Source organism: Miniopterus natalensis, chromosome 1, assembly GCF_054644295.1.
Source record: "Miniopterus natalensis isolate mMinNat1 chromosome 1, mMinNat1.hap1, whole genome shotgun sequence".
NCBI classification, from domain to species: domain Eukaryota; kingdom Metazoa; phylum Chordata; class Mammalia; order Chiroptera; family Miniopteridae; genus Miniopterus; species Miniopterus natalensis.
The window spans coordinates 166,086,439-166,111,580 of NC_142081.1; the positions used below are offsets into that span (position 1 = coordinate 166,086,439).

The following is a 25,142-nucleotide window of genomic DNA, read 5'->3' on the forward strand; positions in this document are numbered from 1 at the left end:
TAACTGAGTTCCTTAGAAACCCCAACTGCATCTTTTGGATAAGCACTGAGGAGAAAAATTGCTAAGGTGGAATTGTATGAATATGGTACTAGAAAATTATAGCTTGAGAGGAAAGTCATTTAGGTGACAAAGAGGACTCTGGAAATAGACTAGATATTTTTAAATCAATCCTATGGTTCACACACCTTTTTCCTCCAAATGAGTCAGTCCTATTAAGTGCTAAAAATATACACATTACATTGCAATCACACCCATTTATATTAACTAAATTATGCAATAAAAGCAATATTTTACCACACATAACATTCTTGTATATTTATAAAATATTAACATGCAGTCCTAAAATAAAAGCATCATCATAGTGGGTCTTTCTTTTATTACTCTACTTCCACTGTCCTTCTGGGGCTCATATTACATTTCCATACTTCTTGTTTCATGGTTTTCAAATATCTGCTAAAATTCTCAACCTTGTCTTTTATTTTTTTAAACATATAAAAGACAATTTTTTTGTAAGTGTGTCTCTGATAATTCTGTTAGGTGAATCTTCAGTTCATCTATTCTGAATGTCTGCTGTTTTTCTTGGTTTTAGTCACAATATCTACACTCCTTATATATCTGCATATTTCAGCCTTAGTGCAGGAAAATTTGTGAAAAAGATTAAAGATAGCATGAGGCTTAGAATAATGTTATCTTCCTTCAAAGATAATTTATCATCCTACAGACGGACTAATGGCACTATTGGGTCCAGGTCATTTCAACCCAATCGGTGATTCAGGCTGAGCTTCTGTGCCTGTAAAGATAGATCTATTTCTGCTTCATCTTCATTCCCAGGGTGTAACTCTTCTATGCCCTAACCCCAATTCTGTAGATTATATAAGGTCACCTCTACCTTTGAAAGATAACAAGAAACAACTTTTATTTCTTGCATTCTCAGGCACCCTCAAAAGATTTAGTGTTGTTATCAGGCTATTACTAGTCGTCATATCTCAGGTCAATTACTACTCTAAAGCTCTGTTTAAAAACTCTTAACGTTCTAATTTTTCAATGACTTAGTAGCTCTTTGAAGCCTAAAAAAATATTTTGCTCAATTTTGCTCACTGATCCCATTAGGATGGTTTGTTTGAATAATCTGGAAAAAAATTATCCATTGTATATTATTCATATAACAGTTAAATTAAACAAATGAACAAACAAAAAACACTTCTACTATCACAGTAGCTTCAACAGTACTCACTGAGTACAAAGTGATCTTACTATTGGGAAATGCTCTTATATTTTTAGCTAGCAGCTCTCCTATCTTTAGAAGGTTAAGCTGGCATTACTTTATTTTTATTGGTAATTTTCAATAACTGTAAAATGTGAAATTCATTTTGTTATCCACTACCAATTGCAATTTTAGAAAATAGGTAAAGCTAGCATCTAATAATTAAAAAGATTTTTAAAAGAAGACAGAATGCATCAAGCACAGTCTAAACACAAGGGTTCTAGTGAATTGCAATTGCAGTGACATGTTTTAATTCTTTGTTTTCTAAAAGTGGGCTTATTGCCCACTTCCTTTTTCAATTTAGACATATAGCAAATTGAATATTCCACAGAAGTTCCAAAAACATCACAATGACCTAGTTTGCCTAGTAGAAGTAGTAAATTTTACCTTTAAAGCAAGACATTAGTTTAATACAGAGAACTTCCATAAGAGGGAAGCATGGAAGTAAACCAACATTGGAAATAAATTGCAATTTAGAAGTAGTAAAGATCTTCAAAGTAAAAAGCAAGTATATCTGCTTATTTTGATTATAGAAAGTCTGATAAATTTTTGGATTATAATGGAGTTCCTAGTCCCTAACTTTGTTTGACTTGCTTGGACTAAGCTGGTATATTTGCTGGTTATTTTGGTTTGGGTTTTTCTTTCCTTTTGTAGAGAAAGAACAATTGCTTTTTCAGAAGGCTGTCATTAATATTTGTCTATCTGGTCCTTCTTTTTATTTATTCTGAAACTATTTTCTGGTTACATTTCACATTTATTAAAATATCTCCCCTTCTTTCTATTTGTGCCCAAATAGACTTCTTTTTTTTTGTTGTTGAAGGATTCGTTCTCCAAAAGTTATTTCTTATCATTTTTAAGTGTGTTAAGGTCAGAATCTATTCTTCATTCTTCAGTACTGTTTTAGCCTCCCTGTTTCAGCATGACAATATTTTTGATAAAATATTGGGCTTCCTAGAACATATTATTATAATCTGGTAGTCTCTGTCAATTTATTTTTAGTAGATGAAGAGAAGATTGTAATTTAATTTCCTCTGGTCCAAAGAAACTTCATATTGTGATGGCATTTTTATTAATTTAATAAAGAGTGACATTTGGTCCAGGTTGACTGCTATTCCCAACATTTTTCATATCTGGCGTAGTAACAAAGAATTTACTCAAATTTGATTGGACTAGATCAGATAGAGTTGAAATAACTATTTTAAACTTTTTGTTGTAATAAACAAACACTTTCCTCATTATTTTAGAATATTAACTAGACTCTCTGAGTGGACATTCAAAAGTTGTAAACATTTTTCTTCATATCTGAATAATCAGGCAGGTTGTGTGCCCTGAATTAATATTATCTTTTAGTAAAAAAGTTGCTTATATACTGAATTTCTCAAGTGTTACATTATTTGACATTTTTTATTTATTGATTTTAGAGAGAAAGAAACATCAATTTGTTGTTCCATTTATTTATGCATCCATTGGTTGATGCTGGTATGTGCCCTGACAGGAATGGAACTGGCAACCTTGGAGTATTAGGACAATTCTCTAACCAACTGAGCTATCCTGCCAGGGACCCCAGATGTTACATTGTTATTACCCTCCTGTCAAGTCTTCCTTGGGTTTTGAGATGATAAATATTGTTAAAAGGAAGAATTATAACTAAAGAAACCAACATATATAAATAGTTATATGTGTGTGCATATATACATATATAATTACATATATGTATGTGCACACATATATATATACACATAACCTACATATATATCATATATTCTAACCACATACCTATACACATGTGTAAGTTTTCTTTCTTGGAAAATAATGAAAATTGGCAAGGACAAGGTAGTAATGGCAGTCAAATTTATCATTGTCATGCATGTATTTTTTCTCCATGAATGTACGGAGGTAAATTACTTTCCCTTTTCTGGCTGAAAATTCCAGAGGGTAATTTTAATCTGGTTTTAGCATAAAAACCAAACCCAATAGTGAGCAGTTAGCAGATTCAAAAACTATCAGAAAGCATGCAGATGAATAATCTTTTGCAGTAACGTGGTCTTTTTTCCAATAATCTTTCCAAATCTTCTGATTGTCTCTCTGTAGATGAGATATTTCTTTCCACATATATGGTTGCCCCTCAGCTCCAGAAATCAGAGGGTAACCCTTTAATGTCTACCCCTTAGACTCATTAGAATTAAAATCTAAAACTCCCAAAAGAGAGGACTGAATTATTTCAACTAGAATCAGTGTTAAAAAAATTGAGTTCCGCATTATTCTGCCATAAAAAAGACTGAAAAGCAACCCCACCCCTACCCCCCAAAAAACACAAGACGGGCACAGTAGCTCACGCTACTCAGTGACCAGGGAGGACAGTTCCCACAGAAGATGGAGAATGTGTGCATGTGGCTGGGAGACATGAGGAAATACATTTATAATAGTTTGGTTATTCAAATAAAAACTGTGTGTACTATTTATGAAGAAATCATTATATTAGGTTTAATGTTTATTTATTAGGTTTAAGTTAACTTTTTATATTTGCCCCCCTATCTCTTGGCTATTTCTTTTGAGGAAGATTTCTTGTTATTTATATCAGCACCTAGTCTAATTCTTAAAAAAACAAAAACAAAGCAACATGTCCACCTGCCCATTTCACCAATTCACGCAGTAGTCTGTCTGTAGATATGCCTACGGTCATAAGCAAACCTAATAACATCTATAAAAACTTATTGTTTAAGCTAAATCACTTTCTTATTTCAGGTATAATAAAGTTTAACATCTAAAAAATGTATTTTTTAATCTAAATCATCTTCTTATTTTCAGATATTTTTGGCTGAATACACAGGACCTCTGTTAGTGTACCTCCTCTTTTATTTGCGGGTCCCATATATATATGACACGAAAGAGAGCTCTAGACGACCCCGCCACCCAGTGGTACAGTAAGTAATATGTACAGTACATAGAAATTAAGGAGTTGAACTAAGATGCAGATATTATGTTAATAAAGATTGTACAGCCAGTTAAAGTTCATTCAGTTTTAGGGAAGTATATATTTAGGTAGCCATGAATAATGTGTGCACACCAACTTGCAAATTTATAAACAAGGAACTATTAAGTATACTTTAAAAATAGAGGTAATTTAAGTTGTTAATAATTACAATTAGCAAGAGAAATCTGGAAATTTAGAAGTATCAAAAAAGCTTAAAATTCTAAAGTTGAACGGCCTTGTATAGAGCTTAAAATATAAATATTTCTCTAAGAATATGGGCAATATTGGAAAGGAAAGAAATGATTACCTAAGAAATAAACAGGAAAAATGTTTTTACAAGTTTCCTTTAGTAAGTAAAAATCCAAAATAAAATTTTACTTTGAGGTAAGACAGGAAAAAAAAAGACTAGGACAGTCATAAAAGCAGAGTAAGCGGAATAGATAACTGTGGTAGCCTGTTGTGGAATAATCAGTCCACCTCCTCTCTCTCTTTCTCTCTCTCTCTGCACCAAATTAAAGAGAAATATTGCTCAAAATACTACACTGAGATAGAGGAAGGTAGGGTTAGCAATTTCAAGCAAGAACCTGGTTAAATGAAAACTTCCTGAGTAAAGAAGCAGACAGGAGGGATATTAAAAGACAGAGGATGATTTGACCGCTGTCACCTCGAGCGGAGCTTTTCCTTGCCCCTGCAGTCTGCAGTCCGGCACACGGGCCCCTCCCCACGCTGACAGGCCCGGGCCCCTTCCCCAGGGCAGTCACAGGCCACCCCTGCCCCCGTCCTCATTCCCCCCCTTTCTAATCTCTGATTCGGCTTCCAATAGAAGCTCGGCATTTCCTACTCGGCTGGCCATTGCTGTTCCTCCACGATGAGCATGTAACTAAAATGTTTCTCCTTTATGCAACTTTTCCTTTAAAATTATATATTCACAATCATTTGTCTTTCCCTCTATAAAGTTTTATAACGATGCACTCTGATGTCATGTCTGTCTTCACTGTGAACACATTGCCTAGTTTACAGGGAGCACACAATAAAGACATGTTGAATGGTAAGCTAGAGGAACAGATTACATACGTATTTATTTTACACGGTGCACTTTCAGAGAATAAAAGAGAAAAACATGACAGTGACGGGAGTTCTGAGATAGCTTTTCTAAGAAAGCTGCATTGGAACTTTTTTCTTTGTTTTCTGGGAGGATGAATGAGATTTTAAGTACCAAATTTGGGAAAGCTCCATGTGAGAATTCTCTGGGTACAAAGCAGTTGGTGCCTCTTCGTATGCTCTGCAGGAGCACAGAGCAAGCTAGGAGGGCAGGGCTGCAGAGAGGCAACGGGCACTGGCTCTCTCGGGTGGTCAGGTCAGCATGGAACCATTGCTCAGGACCCTTTGGGACGAGAACATCTGTCTGTCTTTTTCCTAAGTGAGGGGAATGCCCAATTCATTTAGAAAGATTATGGGGTAAAGAGTTCATGAGGACACTGCACTTGCACTTAGGTTTTAGACCAAAGATATTACATGTACAAGATTTATAGCACAGCATGAAAAAGGGACACTTTTTCCCCCAATTCCAAAGCAATTGACTGACCGTTGGTTACTATTCTTAAATACAAACAGCATATTTTATTAACTTCTCAGTGATAAATGTATTTGTTGAACATAGTTCTAAAGTAGTAAATACAATGAGTTCATTCTAGAGCAGATACACACAAGCACACCAACTACTTCTGAAATGTAAGTGTCTAGGAGAGCTCTATAAAATAATCACAAGGCTTCTAAGGCACCCAGATGGCTGATGCCTTTTCAGGATGGCTGATGCCGTTTCTCATGGTTAAAAAGATCAAATTTCAAATGCTATATCCACTTGCCACATACTCAAATGTTAATTTTCGAAAAGTGCTTTGAATGAAATCAGAGTCAAAAGTATTTTTCAGGTAGGTTCAGATCTATATGTGACTGAGCAGCCACGAAATTATTTGTATCTCTTAGAAGCCTCTACACACTAGGGCTAAGACTGAATTTCTTGCAGGATCTTTCTCCCCATCTGCAGTGAAAGGTAGTCCACAGCTTGTTGTAATTGTCATCCTTCTCTCAAAAAATGGCATGTAAGATAGAGGCTACATATTCAAAATTACCATGGTCCCTCCCACCAGAGGGACTGAATGAACTAGCTGTGCTGTGGCTAAGACCACTCCTCCTTACAGCTTCTAACTGCATCATCCCAGATGGAAAAGTAGCCAACGAAACCTTTCCTGAACTCACCATTCAGTCTGATGATCTGCCTTCAATGCAAGAGGATATTTTAGTATTTAGATACATTATCTCTTTAGTTTGCCCACCTCGTTAGCCCCACATTGTCAGGTCACCCCTCATCTCTCATACTCCATCTCAATAAATTCTACTGTCCTCTATTTGTTGCCTTCCCTGAGTCCTTCCCAAGTCCTGAAATCCTTCCACTGTGCCGCTAAAATTCAGTCCATTATTAGCAAAATATCTTCTATCTTCAGCCTTTGTCTGAATATTGCTTTCATATTCTTCCTCAACAGAAACCTGATACACTGCCTCCCTTGCAGCTCTGTAAACGAGACCATGTTTTCTTTCACAGCCCCATTATCTTAAAATTTACTTAAGAAAGAATAATATATTTTCAAATATGATCCAGAAGAAGTGTTAAAACCAAACCTACTTATGGATGTTCAGTTAATTAAGCATAGGACAGAGAAAGAGTTGATATTTGAAGGGAAATCAATCAAAATAAAATAAAATGGGAATGTTTTGAATGAAATGAAACTTACTGAGTTACCAATAATGTACAAAGTGACATATATTTAACTATAAAGGCATAAAAGTACTTGCTATTTTGGTCTCTATGCTCTCATAGTATAGTATAAAATAAGTAAGTGAATTAATTGAGAGGTATCATAGCTTGAACTAAAATTTCTAATTTAGGACTCTGCTACATTGCTGGGCATAATTTAGTATTTCTGCTCTCTTACAAAATGAAAAGTTTTATGACTGAAGGATTTATACAAATACACAAAAGAACCAACAAGTTAGGAGAGATACCAATTTCCTCATCAGTCTTTTGAACCCTTAAGGCAAGCACTTACATCAGGACCTTTGTTTTTGTTTGTCTTAGTGTCTAGAACTCTGCCCCCAGAAATCCAAACTGTTTGTTCTCTCACGTAATTCAGAAATTGTCTATTGTTCATAGATATACACAACACATATAAAATGCCTCTCCCATAATAGGTGCACAATTATATATTCATGAATTAATGAATAATAAGTAATTCCCTGATGACTGAACCAGGTAGTTTTGCGCTTGTTTGTTTGTTTTCCCTAAAGTCGTTATTATTCATGATAGAATAAGTAATTTATTTATGTTAAAATAACCCCCCAGGGTAAACTCAATGTTTTCGTGTGTTCTTCAATCTTCACCCAAGGATTTTTTCCCCCCGTTGCTTTTCAGAGAGAGCGGAAGGGAGAGAGAGAGGGATCGAGGGAGAGAAACATCAATTGGTTGCCTCCTGCATGTGCCACAAGCATGGCGGGGATCAGGCCTGCAACCGAAGCACGTGCCCTTGGCCACAGTTGAACCCGGGACCCTTCAGTCCAAGGGCTGATGCTGAAGCCACTGAGCCAACCCAGTTAGGGCAAAATTCAACGTTCTATTTTACATAGAGCGATTGGCACGCTGATTGTGACACTCAGCCTTTGTCGGCTGGCGTGCGCAATCTTTGATCCATATTGATTTCCCTGAATAATAGCCCAAGTTTTTGAAATTTTACATTTTATTTATAACAAAATAGATACATATGTTAATGAAAACATTTTTAAGTATAAAAATAAAATACACTTTTGTAAATCACATTTGACATTTACTTTAAAATTATTAGTTATATTAATGACAAGAAGAGTGGTAACTTAAAACAACAGAAACAAAAAACAACACACAGAGAGACAAACAAAATACTGCAACATGTTAGACTGGCAAAAACGAAACATAAAGCAGACTAAACAAAACACAGGTTGCACTGGTTCCACAGAAAATGAAATTCCAACTTTTAATTTATGGTACTTGCTAAAGGACAAGCAGACAATGAAAAAGTTACTCTGATTATTATAAAATGTCAAATGCATTCTAAGTAGGTTTTGGATATTTTTAAAACTTATAAATGATCTGCTTTAATTTACAGTCATTTTGAGATGAGCACATTTGCAATTATTATATTTTTATCTGTTCCTGGAGCAGGTGTGAGCATATAGTGAATGATGGGTACATAACATATTTCTAGTGTCATCAGAAGTAAATTTTTAGAGTGCTGTAACAGTACTTTCATTATTAAACAGACTTTTTAAATTTCTAGAATAAAAGTATTAAAACAAACACCTGTGTTTTGATTACTGGAAGCAATATTTTCTAATACAGAATATCATAGTGAACTAAAAAAGCCAGATTTTTGGAAGGGAATTTAATGTGTTCATGTTTTATTTTCTTTCCAGCTTGGCCTGCTTCTGTCATTGTTTGCACTATATCCGATATCTTTTGGAAACCTTGTTTGTTCACAAAGTTTCTGCAGGGCATACACCTTTGAAAAATTTGATAAAGGTGGGAATTATTATGTTTTATAATCTTAATTAATATTGAAATATTTTGTGTATCAAATAATCTGCAAAATAATTCAGTCATGTTTATTTTCCTCAAGCCTAGTTTTTTGTATTCCATTTATCAGCATATCTTAAACATTCAGTTCTGAAATTCCATTTCCTGGAGCTTCCTTGAACCAGTAACAATACATAGAAACCTTTTATTTTGGAAATACTTAGCATTATTTCAGATTCTTTGAAGAGGAAGAAGCTCATACATGAACCCTCTTATAAATATACATTTGGGTGACTAAAATAACGATACTACACCCATTTTTATCATGTCTCTGCTCTTCAAATAAATGGTAAATGCAACAGTCATTAACCATTAAATAACTATCAAGAAAATACAAAATTTTCTGAAACATTAAAGTGGAAACATACATTAGATAACATGCCACAATTCAAATTAAAATTTATTTTCCAATTTAAAATATATATATATATATATATATATATATATATATATATATATAAAATATATCTTTATTGATTTCAGAGAGAGGAAAGGAGAGGGAGAGAGAGAGAGAGAGAGAGAGAGAGAGAGAAACATCAATGATGACCGGCTGCCTCCTGCACGCCCCCAACTGGGGATCAAGCCCACAACCCGGGCATGTGCCCCGACCAGGAATCGAACCCTGATCACCTGGATCCTAGGTTGATGCTCAACCGCTGAGCCACGCCCAGTTGGACTAAAATATATTTTCAATATCCATATGTCCTTACTAAAATCTTCCTTTTTTCCCCCTCAAATAGCTGTTTTCTAAAAATTTGAACAAGGCAGCGATTCTATTGCTGTCATTGTAAAGAAACACTGAATTCTAGAATTCTTAGAAACCTCAGAAATCATTTAGACTAGCTTCTCTTTTGACAGAAAGTACTAAATTTTATTATACAGGGCAAGATCAGAGTCATAGCCTAGGACTTCTAAAATTAGCTCATTACCCTTTCTAATCAATCAACATTCATTACTACTAATGGTTAAAAAATCCATTCTTTTGTTCATTTACTGTTGCGAAATGAGTATTAATATATCTTAACTAATAAATAATTTATTATTACTTCATGTTTCTTACTAGATAGACAAAATTAGTTTTGCAAAATATACTGTTACCCTATATCATCAATACCCATTTATATTAATAAGGGTGAGCAAAGGAATGCATTACTTGAGTGCTATTAAATAGGTACTTTTAAAATTCTAATGTACTGGGTGAAGAAGCATTCCATTTATCCAGCTAGAAAATGTGTACCATTTTTCATGTAAATCTATTGCAGTGTGGCATATAAATGCATGGAACGGTTTAAAATGATGGGATATAAATATTATATATATGACTTTTATTTTGGGTTATTTGTAGGGCTGTGCCTTTTACTGGGGATTCACATCTTGGATTGCCTACTACATTAATCACCCGCGGTATACACCACCATGTACGTAGAGCTTCTTCTTAACTAACCCCATACTAAATTGCATGTATACACACTGCCATAAAACTAAAAGAAATAAATGGAACTGTTAATACAGATGGCGAGCTATCAGATAATTATATCTGTTAGTACTTTGGTAAATTCTGACTTCCCCACCATGAGCAATATGACGTTAGGACACTGTATTACCTTCCATCTCAAATCCTTTTAGACTGCAAAAGCATAATCTCAAAAGGTCAATGTATAACACATAGTACTTTTGATTAGAGGGTAGTGACCCAATGAACCTTGCCTGAATTTATGTATATAATGTGACAACCCAAAATAGGAGTGTTTGCATAACATCTTTTTCTCCTTTCTAGCATACGGAAACAGGCAAATCACAGTATCTGCTATCAATTTTCTGGTATGTATCATTTATATTATTTGCTAGTCATGCTCTAATTGTGGTGTTGTTAAAAATGCAAAACAGATTATGTTTGAGTATTTGCCTGTTAGATAATATGATCTATTTTTATATAATATACATAATGGTACTAAATGAAGTAAATCAAATAACTTCTCATTATCAAGCCATTAGTTCTCTAAATCTTTTAATCAAAATGTTCTATTCATGTATGAAGGACAATTAGAATTATTTTAAATATAGTAAGATTTGGGAAAAAAATTATACTCAGCAATTCTTCCTATTGTCTGCAAATTTACCATCTTATAAACATCTAAGAGCAAAAAGTTTTACAAGCCTAACACATGAACATCCAGAAACAGTGCACCACTCCATGCTGTGGAGAACAAACTGTGTTTTGTTGTGCTTGGCATTTAATCCAACTACCAGACCCAGAGGGCACAAGTTTCTCTAACCAGAGATAAGTGATAACTAAATATTTCAACCTCAGACATGAGGTTTTGGTGTAACATATAAAATGCACCTTAACCGAAGTATTTGAGGCTCCGCCTCACACCCTTGGTTTATGTTTAGTACTTTGTTAGAAGGTTCTTTTTTATTAAAAAGAAAGATGAAAAGAAAAAAGATAACTACACAAAAACCACATTTCATGAAGCGCCTCTGCCTTTCATTAAAGAGCATAGAGCATTGGAAGGAGTATCATTCCCACTCTTATAATCGAAAAAAACTGACCTAACTGCCAAAAAAAAAAAAGAGTTGGCTTTGCTTCTGCTGTTGTATAAAGCCAGATCATCACCTGGTGAGAAGATGATCTATTAGAACCCTGTTAAATATGATTGGAGTTAATTCTTAATTGCTTACGTGTGATTAGTTCACATTCATTTGGTTAATCATTAACAACCATAATTTTCTTTTCCGCTCCCTCTGTTTTCTTTCTGTTGCTATTCTGAGTTTTCTAATATACTAAGTCAAATATTATAAACACAAAATAAAAACACTTTACAATGGATACTTAATATGTTCAAAAGTTAGGTAATAGTACTTTGTGAAAATCTTTTATTTTGATGAGTTTTGCAATGTTTATACTATATTAAGAGAACTACATCATTACCTTTCCCTTTGTGTAAATTCTTCCTTTCAATATAACCTTTTCCTTCAAATGCGTCTGCTATTGCAAAATCTACAAGAAAAAAAATCAAACAAGTAGAATCAAATACAGTATTGGCAAATTTATAAAGACATCAGAATATCTTTCCCTCAACTTTTAGACGTTGGTCTTCCTGCTGTATACACTGTGGAGGCTCCCTCTGATCCCGCCTCTTCATATTTCTATGTCCCCTCTTCATCCTCTGAACCCAACTCCACTCAAAACAACAAATAAAAGCACCAAAGTTGCAATTGCAAAACAAAATATAGTTTATAATTTTTAATATTCTGTTATTTTATAACTAACAATTCTCTTCCCTTTATCCACTCTTCCTCTCAACTTTATTTTTGCTCTCCAGAAGCAATTATGGTTTGTTATTTCTTTATACATTAAACATTTCACCAAAAAAATACTTTGTCTTCTTTTTCTTACTGTCTCTTCAGTAATGTAGGAAATGGGAGGAGTAGATGATAACATATAAGTTTGTAAAGTACTGCACATAACTCTTCTCCCTGGTTTTGCCTCTGTGTCTTTAGTCTCATCATTTGTTATCCGCTCACTTAGGTTAAATTTTTTATTAAAATGCAAATATTCTTTGAGAGTAATAAATAATTCTCTTATCAAATAGTCACACCTTCTCTTGTAACATTTAGCTGAGAAGAACCTTGAGCATAGGACAGATATTTTTGATTAGGGGAGAGGATGCTCGGAGAAATAAATCACAGCTTTGAATCAGAGGAGAGTGGGGCCCTGCTGTGGAAACCACAGAAAGGCTGGGAAACTGCTTGTGCATAGTTGGTCTTTGTGGATGAGATGAGTGAGAGAAGCAAAGTGTGCCAAAGTTGGTGTTTTTTCCTCCCCACATCAGAATGTATGAGATAAGCATTTCAGCACTATTAACTCCTGATTACGTTGGGGAAAGAGCACCTAATGATGTTATGACATTAGTATAAGGCTACTATACTGGTCTAACTGAAACCAAAATGCTGTTTTATTCATGGTTCATCGTATGGGTAGAAGATTGATTTTTTAATATTTAGTTCTGTTGAGGTAAGTAGGAAGAAGGAAATATTTTGATGACTGAATGAGATAAAATATTGATAATCACAAAGTAAATGTTTTTTACCAGAAGGAAAACCATATTTTCTAGCATACAGTTGGTAGCTTTTCTTATTAATAAATATTTTTATTATATATCCCATTCTGTGTTTGACACTGTAAGTGATGAAAAATAAGTATTAAAAACTGTGTGGACTGAGAGATGAACAAAAGATATGAAGACCAGGCTAGGAGCATCTTCTCTATTATAGGACAGGGCGTATATGACAGCCAAAGAAAAGGGTCTTACATTCCTAGAATTTATGTTGCAGTTTTGGAGCATTAGGCCCAGGAGATGCTGGTGAGGCTTGAGCTTCTTAGAGGGTCATAGTGCCTCCTAACAAGGGCAACTAGTGGAGTGTACATGAGCAATGGCCAGGTGACGGACAAGTAGCCAGAGTCTGTGTGGGACAGCACTGCTCACAAAGGGTTTTCTAAACTGACCTGAAACCAGCTAGGAATCAAACGACCAACCTTGCAGTAGAAGGGTTGCTACTGTATTAATAAATTTAGAATATATAAACCCATGTCAAGTCTATCTTCAGCATCATGATTTGTCTGTTCATGACATTAAAATGTACCCCTTGTAACAAGTACAAAGCAGATAATCAGCACAACTTGATTCATCAGGCAATTTGAACCTACTTAACAAACGGTCAAGAATATCTTCAGAATTTCCAACTCAATGTGACATTATTTTAATTCTATATACCCATGAACAACTTATTTTATTGTTATGACGCAAAATTTCCTCTCCTTACACAGAGTAATAAAATATCTATTGAATCTTTGGGATTAATATATTACATGGATGGTTATATATCCACAGAATACATTTTTATGTATTTTGATATATCACACTAAAACATAAATAAAATATTTTTCAGATTTGTGAAGCTGGAAATCATTTCATCAATGTAGTATTGGCTCATCCCAATCACACAGGTTAGTCCCTTTTTCTTTTAATATTTTCTAGAATGAATTATGTTAATTATTATTTTAAGAAGCCTTAAATAGGAAGACAAATATTATATGGTTTCACATATATGTGATCTAAAAAACAACAAAACAAAGAAAAAACAGATTCACAGAAACAGAAACTAAGAAATGGTTATCAGAAGGGAGGGGATGGGGAATATATTCAATAATATTGTGATAAGTTTACATGGTGACAGATAATTACTAGAATTAGCACGGCGATCACATTGTAAGGTATAAAAATGTTGAATCACTATATTATACTCCTGAAGCTAGTATAACCAATATAAGATTGAACACAAACTATACATAATTAAAAACAAACCGTTTCTGAGTGGCAAATAGCAATAGTTGAAAATATTTAAGATATGCCCCAATCCTTAACCTTTAATGCCTAAGTTTTCCAAATATTTGAGCTAAATCATATGCCTTAATAGTGGTTTCTCTAAAATAAAGTTTATATGTACACACCCACACTCCCCCCCACCTCAAACAAAAATTTCACTTTAAAATGTGATAAAATAAACACGTGATTATGACTTAGAAGTAAAGCAGTGTGAAGTTCCTCGATGAATTTCCAGATGAGATGGAAATTACCAGTCAGGAGTTGTATCAGGGAGTGATTTCATGTATGGAAAGAAAGAAATCATGCTTGGGTAGGAAATTGAGAACAATACAGTATCAAAGAGAGTCTCGGATGAACCTGTGGAGCATTACAAAGCTGGGATGAAATGACAAAGTTGTACTATTGAGATGTCAATTTGACATAGTGATCAAATATTGAACAAGCATTTATACATAACCCATGGACATAGACAGTGAAGGCCTGGGGGCCAGGATTGGAGTAGAGGGGGTAAATGGGGGGGGGGGAAGGGAGACATCTGTAATACTTTCAACAATAAAGATAAATTTTAAAAAAAAGGACTAAACCAAAAAGTGAGTGTAACCTTGGGTGAGGTTGTTCCCTTCATGGGGCATGTCAAGAGTTGAAGGTTGCCTGTCAGCTGTCCTCCCTGAAGTTGTGGAATAAACTCTATGCTTGAAATATTTGGGTGGTCTGGCATTGTAATGTAAAAAAACTTCAGACTTTTATTTAGTAGAAGCTCTATTATAAATAGTAAGTATAGGTTGAGAAACTATATGGTTGAAATGAATTAAATTAGTAATAGCTAAACTTAACAATAATTACAACTAACAACAGCTATGTACATTTGAGATGATATCTATATACATATTTCTGTGTCACTACTCATATTGATTATTTAATCTACAAACTACCTCTGGAAAAAATTTGTATTGTGGACCCCTGATCATCCACTACTTCCAGAGGCTGATCAGTCATAAAGTAGAGGCTTTAACCGAGATTATCTTGTATGCAGCTTCCACCTCTGAAATTCAGTTACTGCAACATGGACAGTTTTCTCAATTTTATTTCTTTTGATGTATATGTGGGCACTACACAAAGATGTTTATATAAATGTTACCGAGAAAAATCTGTAATATTAAATGGCATACATATTTACTCTTATCTTGAAATGAGCAGTGCATGAAATCTGCACAGAACCTAATATATTTTTACTTTGATATTTCAACAATAATTACAACTTTGAAAACATACTGACATTTCATTATCACTTTAGAATTTTAACTAAAGAGATTAGTGTATGTGTTTATCTGATTAAATCTTGCTATGGAGAATAAACAGTAATATTATAATTCACCTTTACTTTTACAAATGTCATGTCTCAAAGTTCAACTTGAAATCATTATAAATTTGTTATCTAAAATATTTCTTGAAAAAATTTGAACGGTGAAAAATAACTAACAAAAATCAAGTGACGATATGCTAAGGATAATGAGAGCGGTAAACAACAATCTTGACTGCTGAACAGAAATGTTAGGTGTTATTTCTGAATATTAACTACACTGATATTCACTGTAATCCTCTTACAAGAGAATTTTACAATTTCCTTACATACATGACATCCTTATAAAATTCCCTTTGGATTTTCACTAATTCAATAGAAAGGGAGGTTTGAGGTATTTAATAATTTCAACCAAAATTATCTTCTTTGACATTACAGGAGACTAGGAGGAGGCATGCAAACATTAAAATGCACTTATTAATCTCAGTGGCAAAGCCACTGCCACAACTATGGTAGTCACAGTAACATTTTATACTGTTTTATTTATACTCTTAAAGAGTTGATTATTATGCTGTATTCTGTAATTTTACAGCCACATAGCTATAGACATGGTCAGAAAATGACAGTTATTTTATTTGAGCCAAAAGGTCATAGCATTTGAAAATGGTTCTCTTCTGAGCAATTTGTGAAATAGGTTTCTATAAATATATGATGGCATTTCGTGTGGCATAGTTGTTCTAGGGAATTTAGAATTATCTAATAAATATGTGTTCAAATTTGTAATACGTAGCATCATTGGCATTTTACTCTCCTTTCTAAAAGGAACCAATGCCTGTTTTCCAAGTCCAAGCTATAACCCCTTCACATGGATGTTTTTCCTGGTTTCCTGTCCTAACTATACCTATGAGGTACGCTATTATGTATGTAAATAATTGAACTTTATTTGATGATATAATAAATGCATGAATTTCTGTATTTACCTGTGTTATGGATTAATATATGAAAATAAATATGTTCTATCTGTAGATACAGGATAGTCAGAGATATAAATTATGATATGTATTTAAATTCAAGTTATTTGCATAGAAAATTGGAACATTTCAACCACAATTTTCCCTGGAAAAAAATATTTGTGCATATATTTATCTATATTTAAATAAAATTTTGTAATCTTCATGTAAAATGTATTGAGATGCTGTAAGATCTTATTTTTTATGAAAGTTTTTGGAATGATGTCTTCCATTTTTCTTATGAATATGATACTGTTTTATAGAATTTCTTATTACTTAATCATATTTAACACAAAAATTTTGGGGAAATTTATTTCTATCAATAATTTTTCTACTACTGTCTTTGAAGCTTTGAATTACCTGTTTAATGTGACAAGTGAGCAAATTACTAGATTACTCATAAATAAATGTTAATTTATGTTTTAATCTAACAGATTGGATCATGGATTAGTTTCACAGTAATGACACAAACACTGCCAGGTAAGACCTACGATTATTAACAATGGAGGTAAATGTATTTTTAGAAGTGATTTCTCAGAATCAGTTGTTATAGTACTAAAGTTTGTCATGTTTGCAGAAGGATTTATGCTTTCATTTTTATTTTTATTCTGGATTTCTAAGCAGTTTTAAAATATAATGGTGGTGGCTTGAGGGAAGGTGGGTGGGGGCTAGGTGAAAGGGGGCAAAGAGGGGACAATAGGGACATCTGCAATAGTGTCAAAAAAAATATATGTATGTATATATATATATATATATACATACACACACACACACACACACATTATTTACTATGTATTGCTGTGTATTGTGGCCTAATCCAAGCCAGGAAATGTAGTTTTTAAAAAAAGTAATGGTAATAATGCATTTAACTTGAAACCCTCTCTTATGCATGTGCACAAGAAGAGCATATATGTGCTCTCCAATTGTCCATGAGTATCTGTGAAGGGAAGACTGAGAGCATGAATGTATAATCTTGAATGCTGGGCATTTTAACACATGCAAGGAAGCCAAATTTTATGTATTAGAAGGGATATTTATTATATCCATTACATCCATTTTTTGTTCAACTGTACAAAAATTTTGAATCATAATTAATGTGGTTTATCATATGTATTTGTGTGTATATGTGTAGAGGTATATTATATACATATGGAAATTATTAATGAAAATTTCAGAGATAAAAATTTCCTTATTTGGTAGTATTTTGTGGCAAAGGAATATAAATAATGTGGATTTATTTTGATCTCTGGTATCTACTTTCTATGCTTATGAAACCATTCAATAAATATTGGTTGAACATATATAAGCTAGGCAACTAATATGAGTAAATAAAATTGATAGAAAACATTTGAGAAATACTTTAAGAGCAATATATGACAGTTTTTTTTTTTTTCTAATATAGCTTGCTACATCCATCACAGAAATAAGAAAGGATAATTTTTTTTTTTTTTCTTCTAGTTGGAATTTTCACACTTCTGATGAGTATCCAGATGTCTTTGTGGGCACAAAAGAAACATAAGATTTATCTGAAGAAATTCAAGTCTTATATGCATAGAAAATCAGCAATGATTCCATTCATATTGTAAGAAAAAAATAAATTATCTTATCTCATATATAGAAAAAATATACATCATCTCGCTAATTCAGACAGTCAAGGATGGTTTGGTAAAATATAGTTAAATTTAGAGTAATAAATTTGAGGTAAATGAAAAACAGCAGTTATAGAAATAAATGATGAAAAATAGCATCTAGGATATTTGCAAGAGATTGGTCCTTGGACAATATTTTCTTATTTCATTAAATATTCCATAAGACTATTTGCTTAAGACAAGTAAAATATCTGAATTCTAGAGTAAATATTTTTAAAAGTTGTGACATTTAAATCACTTGAATTTTACATATTATTTTGATAATAATTAAATTTTTTCCTTATTGTTCACTATGTTATTGACAAGTATCTAATGTCTTATGTTGGGAATTCAATTAGTGTGAAAATTTTTCCTATATTAAAATGGAAATACTTGTGATTAGTCATTTATCTTATTTATTCCTAATACATACATTGTATGCTATCATTCTAAAATTATAATAAATATTTTCTAAACATTATTAAATCACTTTAATATATAACATATATTTATTTATATATATATTGAAATATATACATTCCAAATGAATTATATTTAATGATGAAGAGAGAGTTCATTGGAGAATTTTTGAGATATAGAATGAAAGATTTTTTCTTTTACATTTAAAACTCTGATGTCCTCTCAAGCCTTGTGTGTGTGTGTGTTTGTAAGAATATGAATATGCCCATGTATTTTGACAAGGAAAAGGCTGACATGGCAAAAATCAAGAACACATTAGTTAAATATTTAGAAGATATTCTCACTTTCATCATTTTAAAATTGGGATTCTTTAGATTGGTTAATTTCTATGACCTTTCCAATATCTGTATATACTGTAGATATAGATATATACATAACAAAATACCTTCGTTAAAGTTTATATTATATATGTATTTGACAAAATATCCTTGGTAAAGGTAAGTCTATATGCATTCTGTGGGGGATTATTGAAATTTGTGGCCAATTACTCAAGAATGAACAAATCAACCCTTTGAAACATTGTTATGATTCCCTGGGCGTGGCTCAGCGGTTGAGTGTCCACCTAGGATCCAGGCGATCGGGGTTCGATTCCCGGTCAGGGCACATGCCCGGGTTGCGGGCTCGATCAGTGACTCTCTCATCATTGATGTTTCTGTCTCTCTCTCTCCCTCTCCTTTCCTCTCTCTGAAATCAATAAAGATATAAAAAAAAAATTAAAAAAAAAGAATATTGCAGGGAAAGACATCAACAAACTCTAACTCTCAAATATCCAGTCAGCAAAATAGCATAGAATCCTGCAGAGTCTAAAGGAAGCACTAATGTATTAAACCACATACATCTAATACATCTATGTAATTAACTACCTGTGATAAATAACCCTTAGTAAAAAGACAAAGAGTAATTTCTGTTTTCTTAACTGGATCCTGACTGGTGCCAAACCAGGAAGGGTGCACACAGTTGCAGAACTAGAACATCTTTGATGCAGCCAGAATGGATGTGACACGTATACTATTCCAAACGAAAGCCGGGGATAGTTTTCAGCAGGAGTGCAAAGATATAATCACAGATCTCAGCTTCAACCTCCAAATCTCTTAATGTAGTAAGTATTATGATTCCTGACAAGACATAGCTTTGCACCTTCCATTTGGAGTTTGTTATGAATAGTAGTCAATAATGTAGATATTTAATTTTGAGACCATAGGTAACCATACACAATTCAATAAACTAACATCAGAATTTTCTGATTGTTACTAGATTTTTGGATACATATAATATTAAAAAGAAACCTTATAGCTCATTTAACCTAACAAATAATTGTCTAAAATAATACTTTTTACTAGCCTTAAATAAAAATTTTCAAACAGTGTTAGTAAAATACCACATCTTTCTCTCTCACACATCTTTTCACAACTTTCTTATTCAAAGTAGCTAGAGAAGGGGAAAAAATAAAGTCGAATCAGCTGCCACGCCACCCTATGTTATCACAGCAAACCTCCTCTCCCCCCACTCCTTCCATCCTTTCTACCTCAAGCTGCAGCTTTCAAGGTGTTTTTGGTTTGTTTGCAAGTGTTTTCCAAAAATTGTTTGGCTAAGTTCAGATAAAAATAGGCCTGTAGTGCATTTGTCTTTTAGCAAAAGTTGTGTGAAAAGTTATTCTCTGACTCATTTGCAGACACACATAGCAATTTTAAACTATATAATTTCTTTAACAAGATAAGAAAAATATGGTAGCATCAAATAATTTTCAAATAAGTAAAACATTATTTTTAAAATGTGCAGGTTCAATCTTCTCTATAAAAATGTTATGCCCATTTTGATCTAAGCCTAATCAAATTGTAAAATTCAATATTATAGTTGAATATTTGGTACATTGACATTTAATCTTCTAGTAATTAAACATATTTTAAGATATTTTATATTTAAAGTAACTACTATTCAATACATGTTAAATTTTAGCACTTGATGTAGTTCAATTATAACATTTGTGCTCATAAAATAAAATAAAATGACCTGTGAGTCAATAATAAGGTTTTCTTCTATTTTTATTTTAATAATAAAAAAAGAAAAACCTTTTGGTTGCTCCCAGATATTAGAGGTGATTATAGCAAATGTTACTTTATAAGTACAATTAAAGGCATTTATACAGTTTTTGCATAATGATAATAATTAAAACCCATCTATTTTAAAGGCTGCTTAAAAGTTAGTTTTCACCCAGGTGCATCCTGAAGCCTATAATTAGCTTCCTTCAGAGGGGGGTGGGGGTGGAAATGTACAAAAGCATTTCCAGAGGCAGAAGTTCCCTGCTAAATGGGATTTTGTTATTTAACTGTAGCTTTATAATGCTACTGAACAGAAACATGTGAGGAAAATGCTCAGAGATATTTCAAAACATAAAACACAGGGCATTATTCTAAGTGAAATGAGTCAGACAGACAAAGACAAAAATACTGTATGACTTCACTGATATGTGGAACGTAAAAAAAACAACACCACACACCAGCCCATTGGTCCATCAAATCTATTCAAGAACCCCATAAATGACTCTTCTCCTTTTTCTACTTTCTTTTCTCTTGATAATATAATGTTTTCCTTTGTTATATATTATCTGTAGATTGTATATGTCAACAAGATATTTGGATGTCCTGAGAAATAAAACTGTTCTGAAAAATGTTTTCAGTGCCTCCCTGCGGCAAGCTTCTTGGCATCATGTTTTATAAAGCACTAGGCACAACTAATAGTGTAGAAACAACGTGATCATCCACTATGCCCTCTCTAGCAATGTCAACATTTAAAATTTTCTCTCTCACATGATATATGTTTTTATAGCCTTCAGAACATAAAACTGCTTACTTTGCTCAGTATTTCCCATTAGTTTATTGCAAGTGTCCAAACTTAGTGTTTTTTCATGAATTAAGTTCAAGGCAAAGGAAATGACCATTTTCTGTACTTACTAAATAACACTCTAGTTGTCAGTGTTTTAAAACTGGATTTTTTTCCTTATAGAATAGAAACTGATTTTACATTCACAACTTTAGATTCAACATCTTTTAAAATATATATATCTTTATTGATTTCAGAGAGAGGAAGGGAGAGGGAGAGAGAGAGAGAAACATCAGTGATGGGAGAGAGTCGGCGATCGGCTGCCTCCTGCACGTCCGCTACCAGGGACCCAGCCTGCAGCCCGGGCGTGTGCCCTGACTGGCAAGCGAACCGCGATCTGGACCAGAGGCCGGTGCTCAACCGCTGAGCCACGCTGGCCGGGTTAGATTCAACATGCTTACTTGATAGAAAGGAACCTAAAGTTTAACTCTTAGAGTTGTGTCACCTATAGATTGAACCCCTGAAGTCATTGTTCATCACTGCAGAAACAAGGATGGTTAAGACTTTATTATTACCTTCAAAAATGGATAAAACATACTGTCTATTAAGGCAGGAAGAGAATAAGTGTATATAATATGATAAATGGTATATAAACTGCTATAATAGAGTATACTGAGTATAATAGAATAAAATATATAATAATTACATTTGGGAGTCTAAAAGAAACAACAACCAGAACCTGCCAGAAGAAAAGAGAAAAAGAGTGAGTCAAGTTATGGAAAGTTTTATAGAGAAGTTGCCAATTCAGCTTGTTTTTAAAGATGATCTCATAGCTTGATGGTTTTGCCATTTTGGTGTAAACACAGTTGTGTGCATGTATGCACACACACACACGCACACACACACACAGAGGAATGAACATGAAGGCTGGTGAAAGTCGGATTAGACAAACACCTTTGAGTTTTGAATTGTGAAATGTGGCCCCATACTGTTCTGTTCAGTAGGCTCAGAGCCTGCCACTACCAGAAGGCAGAGCATTATTTTCACTTACATTTAATTTAAAATTTAATCTACATGTTAATTGAGTTGTAAGTGCTGAACAGTGTCAAATAATTATAATCAGGGTCTTAACATTTACAAGTATATATAACTATTCATCCCTAATTAATCACAGGTATGGAGATTCAGTTGGCAGGAAGAAACAGCTATTTTTTAAAACAAAGTATATAAAATAGTAAAATAGTTAAAGAGTAATTTGTTTTCAATACAGGTAAACTAAAAAAAAAACTCCTGTTATATCTATTCTCATTTGTTATTGGAAAGGATAACTACGTGTATGATGCCTGAGAAATAATCCCTCTGGTACAATTTCAGTGCATCGGTTAGTTCAGGCTGCTATGACAAAATGCAAAAGACTGGGTGCCTTAGAAAAATTTATTTCTCACAGTTCTGGAGGGTGGAAGTCAGAGATCAGGATGCTAGCAAGGTCGGGTTCTGGTGAGGGCCTTCCGGTGGGCTGCTCACTTCTAATATCCTCACATATTTATTTCACTTCAGATACACCTCTACTTGAGCCTATTGTTCCTCTTGTTCTTTGGCACTGAAAGTGGATTATCCTTCCAATTATAATACTTAACAAATACTGTTCTTAGGACAACTCAATAAGCTGGAGGAAGCAATGGGCTGTTCGCTCATTAATGTGAGAGTACTAGGTGTGTTTCTTGTACAATTTTTTTTTTAATTTTATTTTTGTTTAAAATATTACAGATGTCCCTTTTTCTCCCCAATGACCCATTCCACCCCATCCCCTTCCCCTCCCCAGTCCCTCTCCCCACCATTATTTGTGTATTCAAGTACAAATGCCCAGATTCTGCTCAAATTCATTTGCCTGGTATCTGAAATGAAAATATCTGAGTAGCTGATGCCTGTAATGGACTTTTGGTGTTGAATAGCTTGATTCTTCTGAGATGGAATCACTGATACTCATTACATCTCATTCAAACAATTACACTGATCAATGCAGTATTGTTTTTATGCTTCATTTACCAGACTTTCTTGAAACTAAATCATAGCTTTTTAAGCTAGAAGAGATTTTGCAAATGATGAAACTAAATATATAGGAAGTTAAGTGTCTTCTATTTTATTCTTTCTTCTGAAACTGAATTCTACTTTATTTTTAACTTCAATGTTATACACAGATAATTGGAAATATGCCCTATTAGTCTCTTCTAGCCTAACTCAGACCTATTTGCTAGATGAACATGCTCTAAAGGCTTGATTTTGTGGTTTAAAAATACTCTGAAGGACAAAGCCACCCAAACAACAAAAATCAATCAAGCAGCCAGCAAAACTTGTCTGGGCTTTTACAAATGACGTAGAGTAAAATACAGTTGGTGCCTTGGCACAGACCTTTGAAAAGCTTGATTACATGACAACCCTGAAAAGAACTTCTTGTAGCTGTCCTAGGTCACAGGGTCACATGTTCTTATTAGAAGCATAATGAAGAATTCTGGCTTACAATATATTCATATGTCACATATGTTATTTATTGATTTTAATGAAAGGCAGGGTTCCACTGTCATTTCTTTTAAATCTTACTCAATAGTTTTCTGCATGCGATATGAAAATTTTCTTTAAATGCTAATTTAAAGGCTTTTCATCCAGAAATAAAAGTTTTAGAGTCTAAGTTACCACAGTCAAGACATATTGTTGTTGTTGTTATTATTATTAAAGGAAGTGAGAAAAAAACAGAAAAAAAATATATTTTTAATCCTAATGTTATAGCAACAATCATTTTTCTATTAATGATCATTTTGGTTCAAGGTTCTATTTTTTAATCTACTGGTATTTAAAGACCTTTTTCCAGCAGAAAAAAAATATCATATACCCAATTGTGCATACAATCTCAACACTTTTAAGGATGCTAAAATATATCTATATATATCAGTGAATCACAGGTCAAAAAATACCTGACTGAATTAAATTCAAAGATGAAAATATCATTATTTAGTTAGGAATAGCATGACATTCACTTTAAATACCTAAAATTGAAGCTCACTGTAATTGAACCATCAACAGCTGCAGTTGACTGATAATGATTTAAAATTTTTAATAATTCCATGTCTCATGGAGGAAAAAAAATCCTCTTAGCCAGTCACTGCTCAAAGTCAATACACAGTGATGTAAATATTCAATATTATTTTAAGTCTTTTGTATTGTCAAGAATGGATTTTGTGACTTTTGAAATGTAATTCCATCAGAGAAGTAAGTCATATTGCTCAAAATTTATATTAGGAATATTTGGAGATGAATATATTTATAGTTTGAGTGGCATAAATAATATGTGTGGATTTAAGCCAACTAAGGATCTATTTTGAGCAGTTTGGTTAAGGTATAAGGAAGGAACGAAGGAACGGCTGGTTGTGAGCAGTGTTTGTTGTGACTTTAACAGACAGCAGCAGCTACAGAATGCAGAGTCTTAATGAAGGAGCAGCTCTAAAGCTGCCTGCCTGCAGATGCAATTACAAATGTTTTGGGAATGTCACAGTAATTTGTTTTCTTGTAAGGGTAACCAAATAAATCTGAGATTTCATTGCCTAAAAGAGGTGAAGTC

General features: G+C 33.3%; 1 protein-coding gene across 1 annotated transcript in view; it reads left to right on the forward strand.

Annotated features, from left to right (window-relative positions):
• Window positions 1-18,187, forward strand: part of TECRL (trans-2,3-enoyl-CoA reductase like) — a 61,995-nt gene extending 43,808 nt beyond the window's left edge. The window contains exons 5-12 of the mRNA XM_016202978.2: window positions 4,073-4,188; window positions 8,742-8,847; window positions 10,247-10,319; window positions 10,679-10,722; window positions 13,855-13,912; window positions 16,414-16,499; window positions 17,036-17,081; window positions 18,060-18,187. Coding sequence (XP_016058464.1) covers window positions 4,073-4,188; window positions 8,742-8,847; window positions 10,247-10,319; window positions 10,679-10,722; window positions 13,855-13,912; window positions 16,414-16,499; window positions 17,036-17,081; window positions 18,060-18,187 — 657 coding nt within the window. The remainder of the gene's footprint in view (window positions 1-4,072; window positions 4,189-8,741; window positions 8,848-10,246; window positions 10,320-10,678; window positions 10,723-13,854; window positions 13,913-16,413; window positions 16,500-17,035; window positions 17,082-18,059) is intronic.
• The last annotated feature ends 6,955 nt before the right edge of the window (window positions 18,188-25,142 follow it).